Consider the following 19,153-nt stretch of genomic DNA (forward strand, 5'->3'; position numbering starts at 1 on the left):
AATGGTACTGGGAACTCTAGTTTGAAGGGCTAAACTGTAATTTCCAGGGTTCTGGGTGGGCAGAGGAGTGCTTTAAATGTATGGTGTGTTTGTCAGGCTGTTGAACTTTTATTATTCACTCATTTATCCCATCCTTTCTCCCAAAGGAACCTAAGGCGATGATAAATGGCTGAAATAAATATACAGTGGTACCTCTGGATAGGAACGGGATCCGTTCCAGAGCCCTGTTCGCATCCTGAAGCAAACGTAACCCGTGTCTGTGTGTCTGCGCGTGCGCGGATCATGATTCGCCGCTTCCGCGCATGCGTGTGATGTCATTTTGACTGCACATGCGCGAGAGGCGAAACCAGGAAGTAACGCGTTCTGTTACTTCAGGCTCACCTCAGAGTGCAACCCGAAAGCACTCAACCTGAAGCAACTTCAACCCGAGGTATGACTGTACAGTGGTACGTTGGTTCTCAAATGCCTTGGTTCCCAAATGCCGAAAACCCAGAAGTAAGTGTTCCAGTTTTCGAACATTTTTCGGAAGCCAAACATCTGATGCGGCTGTTGGCTATTATTTCCTGGGCGCCTGCACCAATCAGAAGCTGTGCCTTGGTTTTCGAACATTTCAGAAGTCAAACAGACTTCCGGAACGGATTCATTTCGGCGCTTTTAGGGGTTGTTTTTAAAAGTCTGGAACGGATTAATTCGTTTTGCATTACTTTCTATGGGAAAGTGTGCCTTGGTTTTGGAATGGAATTCCGGAACAGATTAAGTTTGAGAACCAAGGCACCACTGTAATTCATATCCAGGCTAAATTTGGGGCAGCCTTTCTGTGTAAAATGAAATGACCTGGAAAACTTGAAAGTTCCCTTGCTATTTTGTGGCATTTCAAGCCGGTCCCATTTAAAAAATATCGCCCATGCATGGCGTTTAGCTTTTCCCCACTGCTCCCTTTTTCTTATGAGACAACACAGCTCCTTTGGGGTTGTTTTTTTTAAAGACGTCTTTATTCATCTTTAAACGGCAGCGTGTGGTTGATTTCTCTCCCTGTCCCTCTAGGCTCCAAAATCCCTCTTCTCAGTATGGATGGTCCCTCACGTGCTCCATGATGGTTTTCAGAGCCAGCCAGGTCTCTTGGGCTGTCGGAATAATCTGGCTGGCGGGCAAGAGGAATCCGTACCGGCCGGTGTCTCTGAGTTCGAGACCAAAGGAGTATTTGATGCCTTGGTCGTAAGTCCAGTCGATGCTGCCTCCACTGGCTTGATCTGGAAGGAAGAAAAATACTCAGGATGGAACTCTGGCTTGACAATCTGTATGAATAATAATAATAATAATAATAATAATAATTAATTTATTTATACCCCGCCCTCCCCGGCCAGAACCGGGCTCAGGGCAGCTAACACCAGTAAAATTACAATAAAAACATAACAGGGGGAAAAACAGTATAAAATACAGGTTAAAAATACAATTTTAAATGCAGCCTCCTTTTAATAATAGCCCATAGATCAGCAGTTCTCAACCTGTGGGTCCCCAGATGTTGTTGGACTACAACTCCCATCATCCCTGAGCTCTGGCCTATTCCACAAAGTATTTAACATTTGCTGTGTTAAGGTGTCAAATAATATCGCTAAGCATGTAAGCGGTTTATTGTGCAACCGAAAAGCTGAAATATTTATCAGTGCTGGTAGCGAAACTTTGTTGTTGTTGTTGTTGTTTAGTCATGTCCGACTCTTCATGACCTCCTGGACCAGAGCACTCCAGGCACTCCTGTCTTCCACTGCCTCCCACAGTTTGGTCAGACTCATGTTGGTAGCTTCAAGAACACTGTCCAACCATCTCGTCCTCTGTCGTCCCCTTCTCCTTGTGCCCTCCATCTTTCCCAACATCAGGGTCTTTTCCAGGGAGTCTTCTCTTCTCAGGAGGTGGCCCAAAGTATTGGAGCCTCAGCTTCAGGATCTGTCCTTCCAGTGAGCACTCAGGGCTGATTTCCTTCAGAATGGAGAGGTTGCATCTTCTTGCAGTCCATGGGACTCTCAAGAGTCTCCTCCAGCACCAGAATTCAAAAGCATCAATTCTTCGGCGATCAGCCTTCTTTATGGTCCAGCTCTCACTTCCATACATCACGACTGGGAAAGCCATAACTTTAACTATACGGACCTTGGTAGCGAAACTACAAAAAGCAATTAAGGTGGGTGTGGCCTCTGTGGCTCCGCTCTCTTTCGCCTCGGGCTGAAAAGCCGCCCCCATCCTGAGCTGAGGAAGACCTCTGATGACCACAATATCAGGCATATATACTCACAGATAATGTTGCAAATGGGGCCAACTTTATATACGGTGCCGTAGAGAGAAGCGAGAGCATCGGCCGCCTGTTTTCCTAGCGCATCCTAGAAGGAAATCAAAAGTCAGTCGAGGAGAATCACAAAAGAACCTTTGAATCCCTGGAACATCTCCTACCAAAGGATGGATAAAACAAAGCTAGAGGTGTGGTTGGTTGGTTGGTTGGGTTTTTTCTATGCATCGCTGGATGGTAAAACAGCATTGACAACAACAACAACCTCGCAGCAGTTTGCAAGAGATAAAAACAGGAAAATCGAGAAAGCTTTACAACCCTGCTTTAAAACATACAAAAGTAAGAAAGAATGGGGAAAGCTTATAATATATTTCATCTGTAAGCAGATGAAAACATTAGCAGGGTTTTAATCTCACCTGTAATGTAACAAATGATATGGGCAATATGGATTGATATAAAATATAGATTATGAAACAATATGCGGTTGAAAATGTTGACAATAGGATCCATCGAGGGGATGGGGGCGGGGGGGAGTCACGAGATTCAGAGTAATCTCTATATAAAGGTAAAGGTAAAGGTACCCCTGCCCGTATGGGCCAGTCTTGGCAGACTCTAGGGTTGTGCGCCCATCCCACTTAAGAGGCCGGGGGCCAGCGCTGTCCGGAGACACTTCCGGGTCACGTGGGCAGCGTGACAAGCTGCATCTGGCGGGCCAGAGCCGCACACAGAAACGCCGTTTACCTTCCCGCCAGTAAGCGGTCCCTATTTATCTACTTGCACCCGGGAGTGCTTTCGAACTGCTAGGTTGGCAGGCGCTGGGACTGAGCAACGGGAGCTCACCCCGCCGTGGGGATTCGAACCGCCAACCTTTCGATCGGCAAGCCCTAGGCACTGAGGCTTTTACCCACAGCGCCACCCGCATCCCAATCTCTATATATGGATGTGTATTTGGTTTGGTGATAAGCCTATATTTGTAAAATCAAATCAAAAGGATTTCGAAAAAAACAAAACATTCAAAGGTAATGTGCTAAAACAGTTTAAAATCGCCTCGACTTTCTACAGATCTATGACAGATTCCTTCGTCCATTGCTTAGAAACGATGATATTAACTGAGTAAGTAAAGTATTAAAACGAATGGATTCTTAAAACAAATAAAGAATACAGTAAATGAATTCAGGTAGGTAGCTGTGTTGGTCTGATGCAGTAGAAATATATATATATAAATTTTAAAAAACGGTCCATTAGCACCTCAGAGACCAACTAAGTATATATAGCGTCACAGCTACCTACCTGAATTTATTTATTGTATTCTTTATTTGTTTTAAGAATCCATCTGTATTACTTACCCGACTAATATCATCGTTTCTAAGCAATGGACAAAGGAATCTGTCATAGATCTGTAGAAAGTCGAGGCAATTTTGAACTGTTTTAGCACATTAACTTTGCATGCTTGGTTTCGTTTTATGTTTTCAAAATCGAAAAAGGTGCTACTGGATAAATAACTTGGGACCTAAGAGGAGTCTGGCTGTGCTTATCTCTGAGCTGCAGGTCCTATCAAGTCCAGCATCCTTTTCTCACTGTGGCCAACCAGATACCTATGGAAACCCAAAGCAGGACCTGGGTGCAAGGGCAAGACTCTTCCAGACCTGTGATTCGCAGCAACTGGCATACAGTGACACAATTGCCTCCACCAGCGGAAGCAAACACTTCCATTGCAGCTAGGAGCGTTCTCCTCCGTGATTTTCACCTAATCCTTTCTCTTTTTTTAGCTATCTGAGTTGGTGGCTGTCCTGTGGCAATGAGTTCCACCTCTGCCTCTGGCCGCTGGAGTCATAACCTTCGCCGCTGTCATCGAGCAGCCGGCCAGCAGTGGGTGTTGTTAAGTTGTGGGTGAATGTATCAGACGACACAGTGATTCTTCAGACAGCTCTTGTTTATTCACAGGCCAGAACAGAACTGAACTGAAGGGTTCAGCCAACCTGCTTATATAGAGCTCAACTACAACGCAACAGTAACAACTTTCTGTAACAATCCAATCACTGAACGTCACTTTCAATCCCTTATTTGCATATGCGGACCTGAGTGAAAACTATCCACAGTATACCCCCTGCTGGCCCAGGGTGAGAACTTCAGTACATAACAGGCGTCTCTGCCAGGACAGCCACATCCAGCCTGGGGCCTTACCAGTTCTTCGTAATCCTTGATGGCGGCGGTGCAATTGTAGCCGTAGGGGAACATCAGGAGTTGGGAGTAGCTGTGGATGCTGATGAAAGCCTTGAGGTTTCCGTGGCTCCTCACGAAATCCACGACGGACCTCACTTCCACCTCGGAGTTGGCGCTGGGGCCGTGGTAGGAGTCGGAGCAGGGGTTATTGCTGGCTCCGGGTCCTGGAAAGGTGGGAAGCCCAAAGAACAAGGTGTCAGTCAGCTTTATTGCACACAGCCAAAGGCTGCCGCAATGTACACAGAATCCTTCAACAATTAAAATATACTGGATTGAGACAAAAAACGTAAAGCATTTATATTATCAAGACATTACCTACTCTAAACAGAGCTATAAAAGTACCTTAATATACAAGTTAAGACATTAAACAATAAAATTTATAAGCTAAAATTATCACATGGCCACTAATATCGCTTCTTGGCCTTTTGGCTAAGATCAAGTGTAATATATTTAAAAAATAACGTTAATTCATACAATTCGGAGTTTGGTGAAAAAGACAGAATATAGCTTGATGTAGACAGGGTCAAATAAATTCATCTCCTTTACAGTTGGTGGCTACCTTGGCTATATAATTTGCTCTAATTTTCCTAGCGGCAGTTGCAAAGAGTGCTACACGCCAGGTCACATACCGTATTTTTCGCTCAATAAGACACACTCCCCCCCCCCTTAAAATCTAAGGGGAAATGTCTGTGCGTCTTATGGAGCGAATGTGTGGTCCCTGGGGCCGGTGGGGAGGGGGGGACCCGGGCTTCCCCTGCCAGCCCTGACCTGTTCTTTGGGGCTGGCAGTGTTGATGTTTTGCCCTGTGCAATGGCTTCAAGATATTTTATGGAGAATGATTCATAAATGGAATCAGTCGAGCAAAGCATCACGCCCTGTTGCATCAGCCCAATATTAAATCTCTCTGCCTACCTACCTCCAAAGCCGGCGTCCCAGTTCCTGTTTGGATCAGCCCCAAAGCATAAGCTGCCAGGAACCTTGGAGCGGGTCTTCCTCCACATACGATTCTGAAAGTCAGAAAGAAGAATGGCGCCGTTGGAAAAACCCTCCACAAAACACCAGGAGAGCAGCGAGAAAGGTGGATAAAGGACCGCAATGGCCGAAAAGCTTCCCAGTTTGAATGAGAAGAGAGGGTGGTAAGTTTTCAAGGACTCACTTTGGTTTGAGAGAAGACGTATCCATCCGGATTTGCAACAGGCATCAGAAAAACATCCATTGCGTTTAACAGGGTAGTTACTGACGGATCGTTCCCATAGTCACTGGCAATCTGCAGAGGGCAGAAGAGGTCTTAGGGCTATTTTTGTCTCAATCTGATTATTATTATTAATAATAATAATAATAATAATAATACAGTGGTACCTCGGGTTACAGACGCTTCAGGTTACAGACTCCGCTAACCCAGAAATTGTACCTCAGGTTAAGAACTTTGCTTCAGGATGAGAACAGAAATCGCGCGGCGGCGGCAGCGGGAGGCCCCATTAGCTAAAGTCGTACCTCAGGTTAAGAACAGTTTCAGGTTAAGAACGGACCTCCGGAACGAATTAAGTACTTAACCTGAGGTACCACTGTATTCTTATTTGTATACCACCCTTCATTCACACAGATCTCAGGGCAGTTCAGAACATAAAAATCACAATAGAAAAACCACAAAATACCTAGTGAAAATAAGAACAGCAAACCAATACAGTGGACGCTCAGGTTGCGAACGTGATCCATGTGGGACGCACATTCGCAACCTGCAGCGTTCGCAACCCTCAGCGCCGCGTCTGCGCAGACGGGGGTTGTGATTCGGCGCTTCTGCGCATGCGCAAAACTCGATTTAGTGTTTTTCCACATGCGCGAGCGCCGGAACCCGGAAGTAACCTGTTCCTGTACTTCCGGGTTCAGCGCTGTGTGCAACCTGAAAACGTGCAAACCGAAGCATCTGTAACCCGAGGTATGACTGTAATCACCCCCTCCCACAACACATTTAAAAGGGCATCGGGTGTCTTTCAGCCGAAGAGGAACATTTTTACCCTGGTGCGTAAAGATGTATAAAGAAGGTGCCAGGCAAACCTCCCTGGGGAGAGCATGCCACAAACGGGGAGCCACCACAGAAAAGGCCCTGTTGTCGTGTTGCTGCCCTCTGTACATCTCATGGGAGGAGTCACACAAAGAAGGGTCTCAGATAATGATCACGGGGTCCAGTTCTGTCGGTTCCTATGGAGAGCGGTGGTCCTGGGGGTATCGTGGCCCTGAACCATTTCAGCCTTTATAGTATGTGAACATATTCCCGTTTACTCTGCATGCAGCGCACTCTCACGGCTGGTGTGGGAAGCGATGCAGACACAGTGTTAGCCACAGTCCATATTTATCCTGTCTCTCTCGTGTTGTATCTAACCCAAGGGATAGCTCAGTCGGTAGAGCACGAGACTTAATCTCAGGGTCATGAGTTCAAGTCTCACGTTGGGTGAAGAATTCCTACATTGCAGGGGGTTGGACTAGATGACCCTTGGGTTCCCTTCCAACTTTAATTCTATGATTCTTAGGGAAAACTTCGCTTAGATGCATTTTCCCCCAAACCAGCTTTGAGCATAGCTGTCAACTTTTCCCTTTTTTTGCGAGGAATCCTATTCGGAATAAGGGAATTTCCCTTTAAGAAAAGGGAAAAGTTGACAGCTATGGCTTTGGGAGGAGGGAAAACAGCCATTCTTTATTTTTAGCTGATAATCCTCTTCACCTACAGATGGCCAGCTTGAGTCGGACCTGAGTTTTGGTGGAACTCCAGGCCAAAAGGGCTGCAGTGGAACCTCTTTCTCAGAAATAGTTCTGCTCCCTTTTATTCTCCAGCGGTATGTTTATGAGCATGGGTCCCACTCATTTTGGCCATGCTCACCGCTGGCATGCGGCCCGCAGAGGCACGCCGAAGGCTCAATGCGGCCCTTAGGCGAAAAGGGATTAGCCATAGTTCAGTCGGAAAGAACAGCCAACCTTCTTCGCAGTCCAAAGGGCAGTAGCTTGGGTGACCCATTCTCGAGCGTGGATGCCGGCATCGATCCAGATTGCAGGGCGGCTCCTTCCTCCAGTGCTGAACTATTGGACAGAAAGGGATGTTTAAGGGATGTTTCCACCAAAATGTGTGCAGGGTGGCTAACAGGAGCAAAATACAACCATCGAAACTGTTGGGATACTGCCAGGGAGAACAGTCATCTCCCGACGATCCATCGGTCTCCCGTAGAACAGCATCAGTCAGTTAGCGACAGGAGCCTCAGACACATTCCAGGACTCGTGAACGCCCTTGCAGCAGACTCCGCAACAGAAGATGCAGCCAGAAGAGCATATTTACAACTTTATTCAGCGTTGGTCAGAACAAAGGAAAAACATGACTGCCTGCCTTCGTGTGAGGCAGCAGACAGAAAACGAAAGCTATATACAAAACGGAAACTCCCTGTTAGCAGGGTTTAAAGCCGCCTCGCTGTCCCCATGCTTGCTTATCCCTCCGTCTAGCTTCCATCCATATTAGGTAAACATGGTCAGGTGCAGACGCAACGCTAGCTTCCTGCAAACTCTGGTCTGTGTTTCAGGAGTTAGCTTCAGGGCTGCACCTCTCCTCCCTCCAGCCTCTCCCCGCCACCACACCTCGGTGGTGCAAATTTCTTCCCTTTCATTCCCTTAAAATTAGTTCAGCATTACAAGTGCCATCATCTGTGACTGGTGCTAACTCTGGTTAGACCATTTCTGTGAGTTGCTAAGTGCATATTGTTGGGATACTGCCAGGGAGACAAAGTCCATCATAGCCCCCAAGCCGGCTGCCGGACGATCCATCGATCTCCCGTAGACACACAGTATCAGCAATTAGCGACACAAAGCCTCAGAAATAGTATTCCACATTCTTAGGCTGGTGCACACTCTATCAGCAGAATTCACACAGCAAAAGATGCACAGCAGGAGAGCATATTTACAAGTTTATTCAGTGTTGGTCAGAACAAAGAAAAACATGACCGCCTGCTTCAGCGTTTAGGCACGAAGAAGGAAACGAAAGCAAAAACACAACAGAAACATCCTGTGAAACAGGAAATACGCAGGCTGTGACACAAACATCCTGCTCCCTTTTAAGGTGGAACGGAAATATCCTAACATCCTCCCCCTTTCCGTGTAACCTGTAGTACCTGTGGTTCAACCCAATTGCAACCTCTGTACATAAACCTTAAGTTGTTCTCTGTTAACAAGCTTAGACAACAGATCAGCAGGAATTTCATTTCCTGGCATGTAGGACACCTGAATGAGTCCTTTCTGAATACACTCTCTTGCATGATGTAGCTTAATCTGCAAGTACTTGGTTCTTTGCTTGCAACTCTCTGAGTTCAGCAAAGCCAAACAGGATCTATTGTCTTGATACACCTGTATAGGACATTTCACAGAAACTCTGATGTCCTGAAACAGTTGCATCAACCATTCACAATCCATGAGTGAAAATGACAGAGCATTCTGTTAGGAAATATCCTAACAGAAACATGGCAGCAGGCTGATTAAATTGTTAGGATACTGCTGGGAAGACAGGCAGGCCCCCAGCTGGCTCCAGCCACCGGCCGGCAGCCGGTCTCCCTTGGAACAGCATCAATCAGTGACACGAGCCTCAGATACATTTAGAGACCCGTGCACGCTCTGTCAGCAGAGTGTGTAAATCATCTCACAGCAGAAGAGGCGGACAGAGAGATGTGCAAGCATAATGTACAGCATTTTATTCAGCATAGTTCAGGAACAAAGGAAAACATGTCTGCTTCCCTTCTTCTCCAGAAAAACAGCAGTAACACAAAAGCTATATAGAAACAGAAGTTCCCAGCGAGAGCCGGAAGTAAACAGGCATGTGACACACATCAGCCTGTTCCCTTTTAAGGCGGAACGGAACTATATCCTAACATAAATAGGCAAGAAGCAGCTAGCTGGGGGAGAAATTGCACCATTTGCAGTTAGCTAATGATGTAGTAGTTAACATGAAATTGGCGTACCTTGAGGACGAAGAGGGGTCGTTTTTCATAAGACTCCCCAATCTGATGTTTGCTCACAAGCTGGGGGTATTCAGCCACAATATCATCCATAGCGCTGTAAATCTAAAAAACAACATCGCATGTTTTATACCTCTGTTGGAGAGAGGAATGTTTAGGGGGGGGAGAGAATGTTGTATCTGGGGTCAAGTGTCGGGTGTAAAGCGACAATGCTTGCAGTAAGTATTTTGCCTGTGTTATCCTTGCTGCTGCATGGAACAATGCATGACTGAGACCTTGAATCTGTAAGTAAAGCATGTTTAACTTACTTAGCAGTGTGTGGTCTGTTCCTTGAAAAAGAGGGGAGTGTTGTAATGGGATAAGAAAGGTCTAACAAACTACCGTATTTTTCACTCCATAAGATGCACCTGACCGTAAGACGCACCTAGTTTTTAGAGGGGGGATGCAAGAAAAAAAATATTCTTTAAAGGGAGCGCTGAGCAGAGCCTGTATGCATCCCAGACTCTGCTCAGCGCTCCCTTTCACGAGCCGCGTGGAGTGTGTGTGCGGCACTTGCAGGCTTTTCCGTCAGTGACAGGCTGCTTTTCTCCCTCCTCGGGGAAAAGCCCCCAAGAGCCACAGACACGCTCCACGCAGCTCTTTAAAGGCAGCGCGGCTCTTAGGGGCTTTTCCGGGAGGTGGGGGAAGGGACTGAGGGGCTAAGCCAGAAGCTAGAACAGCAAGAGGCACTTTTTCCCTCCTAAAAAGTAAGGTGAAATGTGTGTGCGTCTTCTGGTGCGAATGCAGGCTGCGCAGCGCTTCCTCTTGCTGTTCTGGCTTCTGGCATAGCTGTGCAGCCTGCATTCACTCCATAAGACGCACACACATTTCCCCTCACTTTTTAGGGGGGGGGGAGTGCATCTTGTAGAGCGAAAAATATGGTATATTCCCAACGCTACACCACTGGGCAACTTTTATGAGTTTAATTCTCCGCTACTGGGGCTCTCTGTGTGCTAGCTCCACCTTTCGAATCCAGGTGCCCAGCCATTTCTTTTTGCTGTCCGTCCACCCACACAAGTCCATTCAATTATTTAATTCCCCACAAATACCAACTTTGGCGGGCCAACAATTTGGCTTAGCACGAGGCATCTTCCTAACGTCTCTTCATCTTACAGATGAGTGACAGCACGTCGCCCTCACTGTAACAGCGCGGCAGATTTGGCACGCCAGGCCAGGGCACAGGACTGGCTCTCTGGGGCCCCCACACTGCCAGGATAAACTACCTGCAGTTGAAATGGGCATTTGGTGCAAGAGCAGGTCCATAGGTCTCTGCCTGTGAGGGCCTGGGAATCTGATTCAGAGGCTGAACCTGAGGAATCCCAGCCTGCACAGGAGTCCCCGCCTCCAGAACCAGCTGAGCCGGGGCAAGGCCTTGAACCTGAAGGGCCCTCACCTGTGCCGGATCCTCAGGATCAGACACCAGCTGAATCCACTCTGGCTCCGGAGGTGATGGAGGACCCATTGCCTGCAGGTGCTCCTCTCCCAGCCCTGTCAGGGGAAGGTGAGGTTGCCTCTGGGTCCAGTAACCCTCCAGCCTCTCCGGAGCTGCAGAGACTCAGGGCAGAGAGGCGGAGGGAACTAAGTTCTCGCAGGAGGAGTGCTCGCCTCCAGGCCAGGAGAGGCGAGTCACCTGTGGACCGGGGCTGCCCTATGCCTTGGGGAAGATAAAAGCCAGTCAGCCCCAGTCCCAGGTTGCGGGAGCAACATCGTTGGTAACCTGTTCCTGCCGGTATCCTCACCTGCTCTCCTGCCAGAGTTCCTGACCAAACCCGTCTCCCTGCCTTGGACCCCACTTCAGCCTCGGACCGGACACGGACCACGCCGCACGGTAACTTCCCCCGCCCCCCCGGGACCAGCACACTGCCTCTCCTCCATCTCCATCTTGAGTTTGAAGAGAAAGACAAAAGCAGCAGGTTAGAGGAGGTGATCAAATCTTTATCCTGCTTACGGATTCCAAGGGGTGATATGCGGCGTAGTTGAAACTGTCACTGCCACGCTCCTTCCGCTCGTTAAGGTTCATCTCTCGGGCTTCTTCATCCACAATAGCCTAGGGCAAAAACCAGTGCTGGATTTACATATAAGCTAAACAAGCTACAGCTTAGGGCCCCACTCTCTTGAGGGCCCCAAAAAAATTTAAAGGAAAAAAACACTGGATGTAGATTTCCAAAATATAAGATAAAAACCAAATAAAATAAAACCTACATACAGCAACAGTGTTTTGTGTTGTGTAGGCTCCTATTAGGTCCATCAATTACCATATAGCATATATTCAACATGAAAAACAGTGACAATTTGTTGTTGACAAAGGACAGCTGGACATATCAAGGGCCCCATTACCTTCAGTAGCTAAGGGCCTCATTAAACCTAAATAAAACCTACATACAGCAACAGTGTTTTGTGTTGTGTATGGACCTAGTGCAGAGTATGTCAGACAGGCTTAGGCACGCGGGTGGCGCTGTGGGTTAAACCACAGAGCCTAGGACTTGCCAATCAGAAAGTCGGCGGTTCGAATCCCCGTGACGGGGTGAGCTCCCGTTGCTCGGTCCCAGTTTCTGCCAACCTAGCAGTTCGAAAGCACGTCAAAGTGCAAGTAGATAAATAGGTACCACTCTGGCGGGAAGGTAAACAGCGTTTCCGTGCGCTGCTCTGGTTACATGACCCGGAAAAACTGTCTGTGGACAAATGCCGGCCTCCTTGGCCAGTAAACCGAGATGAGCGCCGCAACCCCAGAGTCATTCATGACTGGACTTAACTGTCAGGGGTCCTTTACCCTATTTTAAAAAGGTCAGATCCACACCATACTTTTAAAGCATTCTCAACAGACTTAACAGACATAAGGCTTCACAGTAGATTTCCTCCCAGCTCTCCCCCCCCCCCTTTTCCTACCTGGACATCCTCAATCAGGACGGAGTACTTGATTTGATGGGACTCCAGGAAGGCTTGGACATCTTGCAGGCAGGCAAAGGGGACCTGGACATCTGCCGGACGACCAGGATATGAAGGGAAACGCCAGAAATCCAGCTGACAAGCAAAGACAAGCAAAAATGAAGATGCCGGGACCGTCGCAAAACCCTGAAGCCATTGCAGCTTCTCACAGCCACAGAGAGCCCCATATTCCCATTCCCATCTTTGTTGAGTACGCTAGCCAGAAACAGTGTCATGATGATGGGGAAGCATGGGTGGGGGCAGGGAGAGAGTTGCCTCCTTTGCCGCCACTCCTGGGAGTCAGAGAAGCCAGTCAAGTTGCACCCAACATGACAGGGCCATTTGGACCTGCATGAACTGTGTACCTGCTGATGGCCACTGGTCCCATCACCTCCTGGCAAATAGAAGGGGAAGAAATGGAGGCAGTGAGAGATTTTACTTTCTTGGGCTCCATGATCACTGCAGATGGTGACAGCAGTCACAAAATTAAAATACGCCTGCTTCTTGGGAGAAAAGCAATGACAAACCTAGACAGCATCTTAAAAAGCAGAGACATCACCTTGCCAACAAAGGCCCGTATAGTGAAAGCTATGGTTTTCCCAGTAGTGATGTATGGAAGTGAGAGCTGGACCATCAAGAAGGCTGATCGCCAAAGAATGGATGCTTTTGAATTGTGGTGCTGGAGGAGACTCTTGAGAGTCCCATGGACTGCAAGAAGATCAAACCTCTCCATTCTGAAGGAAATCAGCCCTGAGTGCTCACTGGAAGGACAGATCCTGAAGCTGAGGCTCCAATGCTTTGGCCACCTCATGGGAAGAGAAGACTCCCTGGAAAAGACCCTGATGTTGGGAAAGATGGAGGGCACAAGGAGAAGGGGACAACAGAGGACGAGATGGTGGGACAGTGTTCTCGAAGAGACCAGCATGAGTTTGACCAAACTGCGGGAGGCAGTGGAAGACAGGAGTGCCTGACGTGCTCTGGTCCATGGAGTCACGAAGAGTCGGACACGACTAAACGACTAAACAACAACAATAATCAGGACTCTGAGCAGGAACCGGGCGATCGGGACTGCCGTACGCACCTAAGCATCTCCCTAATTACAGCCTCCCCCTTTGTGTGGAGCTTGTGAAAGCCTTGGAGAGGCAGCCCAAGCTGAAAATGAAATATAACAAGCAAAGGAAGAAACAGACGCTCCTCTGTGGAATCCAGTGCAATTATAGGCATTATTACTTGTGCAACTTTTAAGGAATTGAAGCTATGCAAAGCGTAACCTGGGCTTCTGAGCTGAGCTTCCAGGATATTCTTTTTCCAGAAGCTCTGTCAGTCTCTGAACAAGCTGTCTCCAAATGGGTCCGAACTTCAATGTCTAAAACTCCTGGTAGAGGACAAGGGTCTAGAGATCACGCTCAGGGTGGCCAAATTCTGTGCGACTGCCATAAAACTTACGGAACAAGCTGTACTACCAAAATGATTAAGGTTTTAAATGACAGTTTTGGGTTATATTTTAGTGATCAAGATTTAATATATATTTTTAACTGCCGCTATATCTGAATTGTCTCTGTTATACCCAATTGCAATCCAATGTGTTCCTGTTGTGTTTATGATGTTTCTGATGATAATAATAATAATAATAATAATAATAATTTATTATTTATACCCCGCCCATCTGGCTGAGTTTCCAAAGCCACTCTGGGTGGCTCCCAATCAAGTATTAAAAACAATACAGCGTTAAATGTTAAAAACCTCCCTGAACAGGGCTGCCTTCAGATGTCTTTTAAAGATAGGATAACTGCTTATTTCCTGTACATCTGAAGAGAGGGTGTTCCACAGGGTGGGTGCCACTACCGAGAAGGCCCTCTGTCTGGTTCCCTGTAACCTCACTTCTCGCAATGAGGGAACCGCCAGAAGGCCCTCAGAGCTGGACCTCAGTGTCCAGGCTGAACGATGGGGGTGGAGAGTGAGCGGGAACTGGTCTGTGACCTTAATAATAATATTCAGTTCAGCTGTCACCCCCAACCATATACATTCAGGACGGAGAATTAGCCAGCACCCCCAAGAGGAAAAACCACACACCTGGAGAGGTTCCAGAGCTTCAAGCTGCTTCAGAAGGCGAACCTGTTCATCATCTCTTGGCTCCAGCCGAAGAACTTGATCCCTACAAGATTTCAAAAATGGTACTTAGCTCAGCTCTCTGCAGCACTGCAATTTTATCCAAGGTAGATTTACCACACAGGGAAGCCAACGTGAGCTTTGGGATGGGAGCAGACATTTTGATGTGAACCTACCAAGTCTGATACAGTGGTACCTCGGGTTACAGACGCTTCAGGTTACAGACTCCGCTAACCCAGAAATAGTACCTCGGGTTAAGAAATTTGCTTCAGGATGGGAACAGAAATCGTGCAGCAGCGGGAGGCCCCATTAGCTAAAGTGGTACCTCAGGTTAAGAACAGTTTCAGGTGGCCAGCAGGACTAAGCCGCTTCTGGCGAACCAGAGCAGCGCAAGGAAACGCCGTTTACCTTCCCACCAGAGTGGTACCTATTGATCTACTTGCACTTTGACATGCTTTTGAACTGCTAGGTTGGCAGGAGCAGGGACTGAGCAACAGGAGCTCACCCCGTCGCGGGATTCGAACCGCTGACCTTCTGATTGGCAAGTCCTAGGCTCTGTGGTTTAACCCACAGCGCCACCCGCGTCCCTGATTAGAGGGCTAGCACAGGCTTAAAAGGCTTATGAATATTGGCAAGACGGCCCTTGAAGAAGATAAAGGTAATTAGCGTGAACATGGGATGTATGTAAATGGACATGGGATGTATGTAATGGTTGGGGACACATATCAAGGAGAAAATGTGAAGAAGGCGTTTCGGAAAAGTCTGTAGCTGCGGTTTCCTGACCAATAGGAGATTGTAGGAAGGAATTTTGGACTAGGTAGGATATAAATTATATGTGATGTAAACTGGAATGCGTGCTGTCCTCTTTACAGTACGAGCTGGGTTGGGACGGGTATCTCGTACATCGCTGTTCGACAATAAATCTGGTTATGCCTGATCTTTGGGGTAAGACTCCTTTTTCTCACAAAGAAACTTTAATCTCTCTGGGGAAGATCCCTGGGTCGTTTTTGTCTGACACCCATGTCTGAACTATGGTGGAACCCAGGGAGACAAAATTATCTACCACCTCAAGTGTGTGTGAGGAGCAATGCCTCGATGCCTCCCAGGGCCGTCTTAACCACAGGCGCCGGGCTCTCAGGGGCGCCAGGCCAAGAGTCTGGGGCCCGAGAGTTGAGTCCGGGGAAGAGCTCGTCCATCAGTCAGAGCACAAATAAAAATTTATTATTTGCTAAGTCGTCCCTGTACAGTAGTACCTCAGGTTACATACGCTTCAGGCTACATATGCTTCAGGTTACATACTCCCCTAACCCAGAAATAGTGCTTCAGGTTGAGAACAGAAATCGTGCTCCGGCAGCGCAGCAGCAGCAGGAGGCCCCGTTAGCTAAAGCGGTGCTTCAGGTTAAGAACAGATTCAGGTTAAGGACGGACCTCCGGAACTACAGTGGTGCCTCGCAAGACGAAAAGAATCCGTTCCGCGAGTCTCTTCGTCTAGCGGTTTTTTCGTCTTGCGAAGCAACCCTATTAGCGGCTAAGCGGATTAGCGCTATTAGCGGCTTAGCGGCTTAGCGGCTATTAAAGGATTAGCGGCTTAGCTGCTAAAAGGCTATTAGCGGCTTAGCGGCTTAGAAAAAAGGGGGGGGGAGCGAGAGAGAAAACGCAAGACTAGCAAGACGTTTCGTCTTGCGAAGCAAACCCATAGGGAAAATCGTCTTGCGAAGCAACTCAGAAACAGAAAACCCTTTCGTCTAGCGGGTTTTCCATCTTGCGAGGCATTCGTCTTGCGGGGCACCACTGTAATTAAGTACTTAACCCGAGGTACCACTGTAAACGAATCAGGATGGATGATTGCCGAACCAAGAAGCAATCTTCCTGAGGGCATAGGAAGGTATTCTGAGGTTGCCACAAACACACCCTAAGAAGCAGCTTACCCTGATCTCTGGATGAACTACAAAACTGCCATCAGCCAGCAGGGTCACCCTGAGCCCCGAAGTCTGCTGGTATTGCAGTGTTTGAGAAGCACAATACTCTCCAACGTTCCTCGGATGAAAACTAGGAGGCGCACATCTTTTGGCGCTGCGCAAGTCAGCTGGCTTGCAGGGAACAACGTGACCAAAAGACACATGTCTTTTGCAAGCACCAGAGCCAACACTACTTCATTGCAGGACATTGCAGGATCAAATCAGAAGCTGGGATGGCTTCTGTGATTCCAGGAATTTCCTGGGGAAATAGGGGCAGTTGGAGGATGCGAAAGCAGCAAAGGAAGCGTTCCAGAAACAGTGGGGTGCAAAGGAGAACTCACCCAGCAAATGTTTGCAGTCCCTGGGAAGCCCCAACAAGGGCTGCAAGAAGCAGAAGCAGCCTCATATTTGGAAAGTTGTTCAGAAGCGGGAGAATGATGATTCGGCGAGGCTGTATTTAAGTTGCGTCCAAGCCTTTCCGAAGTGGCTGCATGTGTTTAAATTCCCATGTCACGTCCGAAAGGTTCGAAGCACCTTGGAAGATAAGGGAGTATCTTTTCCCTTGGAAAGTCTTGCTTGCCTTGATGTAATCATATAATTAATGGGTGGACCTTGATCAGCAAGGCTGGGACGCAGGAGCCATCGGGGCACGCTAGTAAACAGCAAAATTGCAGAATTGTCCAAGCGACTGGATGTGGCCCAGATATTCCAGAGACAGCCTATTCACAGGTAAGTCAGGTGCGGGGAATCCAAACATTCCTGAACTACAACCAGCTCCATCTGGTATGCAGGATGAGACCCTACCTGCCCGCGGACTGTCTCGCCAGAGTGGTGCATGCTCTGGTTATCTCCCGCTTGGACTACTGCAATGCGCTCTATGTGGGGCTACCTTTGAAGGTGACCCGGAAACTGCAATTAATCCAGAATGCGGCAGCTAGACTGGTGACTGGGAGTGGCCGCCGAGACCATATAACACCGGTCCTGAAAGACCTACATTGGCTCCCAGTACGTTTCCGAGCACAATTCAAAGTGTTGGTGCTGACCTTTCAAGCCCTAAATGGCCTTGGCCCAGTATACCTGAAGGAGCATCTCCAACCCCATCATTCAGCCCGCACACTGAAGTCCAGCTCCGAGGGCCTTCTGGCGGTTCCCTCCCTGTGAGAAGTGAGGCTACAGGGAACCAGGCAGAGGGCCTTCTCGGTGGTGGCACCCGCCCTGTGGAACACCCTCCCGCCAGATGTCAAAGAGAACAACAACTACCAGACTTTTAGAAGACATCTGAAGGCAGCCTTGTTTAGGGAAGCTTTTAATGTTTGATATATTACTTTATTTTAATATTTGGTTGGAAGCTGCCCAGAGTGGCTGGAGAAGCCCAGCCAGATGGGCGGGGTATAAATAAATTAAAATTATTATTATGATTACAACGCCCATCATCCCTATCCACTGGTCATTACTGCTGGGGCTGATGGGAGCTGTAGTTCTGCAACCTCTGGAGCGCCAAAGGTTCCCCACCCAGAGGTAGCTCCAAATTGTCTGCACTGTTAGTATGTTAGTTAGTATGCAAATGAAGGATCAAAAGTGACGTTCAGTGATTGGATAGTTAGTATGCAAATGAAGGATCGAAAGTGACGTTAAGTGATTGGATAGTTAGTATGCAAATGAAGGATCGAAAGTGACGTTCAGTGATTGAATAGTATGCAAATGAAGGTTCGAAAGTGACGTTCAGTGATTGGATAGTTAGTATGCAAATGAAGGATCGAAAGTGACGTTCAGTGATTGGATAGATTTAGAAAGTTGTTACAGTAATAAGGTACTGGAGCTCTATATAAGCAGGCTGACTGAGGCCTTCAGTTCCGTTCTGTTCTGGCATCTGAATAAAGAAGAGCTGTCTGAAGAATCGCTGTGTCGTCTGACATGTTCACCCACAACTTAACACCTCCCTCCCCAAGAACTAGGAGATCCATCCGTATTAGAGGACAAAGAATGCAGAGAGGAGAAGGAACTTCCCAGGATGTTGCTGGAGATGGAAGTGGAGGATTTTGAGCAGCCAACTATAAATGTGGAGAGATGTCGATTTTTGCTTGCAACCAGATGACTGAATCAAAACGACTATTGTCAGGGAACTGCCATCGGAACAGGGGAGGGAGGTGTTAGTTTCTGTTTGCCACTGAGCAGTGCTTTGGAGTCACAAGACTCTGTTTACATTCCAGAGACAGTCCAGGCTGTTGGAAGTCTCACAGGAGACGGGAGACGGATGTGACGTACTGGTTTCCTGTTCTTTGTTCCTTTGTTTCAGTTGCTCTCTGCTCTCACAGGGAGAGGGTGTATTTTTCTGTCTGCGTAGCTTAGTAATAAAGCATAGCAATGTAGCCATAAATCTCGTCACTTCCGCCTGCTGTTTTGGATTCTCTGCTGAATGGGATGTGCCTGAAGCCTTATCAGAGGCTCAGGTCATCAATCTCGTCGGGGGCGATTCCGAAGGACTCGGAGGCCGGAGGAAGATGAGCTTTATCAGCTTGGTCAAACGCGGGTCCCGACAGAAGGCAGGGGGATACAGAGAGCCTCTGAGGCTTCTGAGGAGCAGTGTCTAGTCCAGCGGTGGTGAAAGCCACACCTCCAGTGGAGCAGAGGGGGAAGGG

General features: G+C 47.9%; 1 protein-coding gene across 1 annotated transcript; it reads right to left on the reverse strand.

The window, feature by feature from the left end:
• Window positions 1–979: 979 nt before the first annotated feature.
• On the reverse strand, window positions 980–17,308 carry CPA2 (carboxypeptidase A2). The gene is made up of 11 exons (XM_028747367.2): window positions 16,856–17,308; window positions 14,521–14,602; window positions 12,409–12,543; window positions 11,471–11,569; window positions 9,487–9,588; window positions 7,469–7,570; window positions 5,655–5,765; window positions 5,415–5,505; window positions 4,460–4,662; window positions 2,285–2,369; window positions 980–1,250 (listed from the first exon to the last, which is right to left on the reverse strand). Exons 1-11 carry the CDS (start codon window positions 16,918–16,920, stop codon window positions 1,063–1,065), a joined length of 1,263 nt encoding a protein of 420 aa, XP_028603200.2. The 5' UTR covers window positions 16,921–17,308; the 3' UTR covers window positions 980–1,062.
• Between the last annotated feature and the right edge of the window lie 1,845 nt (window positions 17,309–19,153).

This window comes from Podarcis muralis, chromosome 10, assembly GCF_964188315.1.
Source record: "Podarcis muralis chromosome 10, rPodMur119.hap1.1, whole genome shotgun sequence".
Lineage (NCBI taxonomy): Eukaryota > Metazoa > Chordata > Lepidosauria > Squamata > Lacertidae > Podarcis > Podarcis muralis.

What these genes read in the sequence shown, in the direction of transcription:
- CPA2 (XM_028747367.2), bottom strand. Translation starts at nt 16,920, where the DNA reads ATGAGGCTGCTTCTGCTTCTTGCAGCCCTTGTTGGGGCTTCCCAGGGA. An exon ending in AAGCTCTGGAACCTCTCCAG is followed by an intron (nt 12,544 to 14,520) that starts GTGTGTGGTTTT and finishes TTTGCTTGTCAG; the next exon opens with CTGGATTTCTGGCGTTTCCC. An exon ending in CATATCACCCCTTGGAATCC is followed by an intron (nt 9,589 to 11,470) that starts GTAAGCAGGATA and finishes GTTGTTTTTTAG; the next exon opens with ATTTACAGCGCTATGGATGA.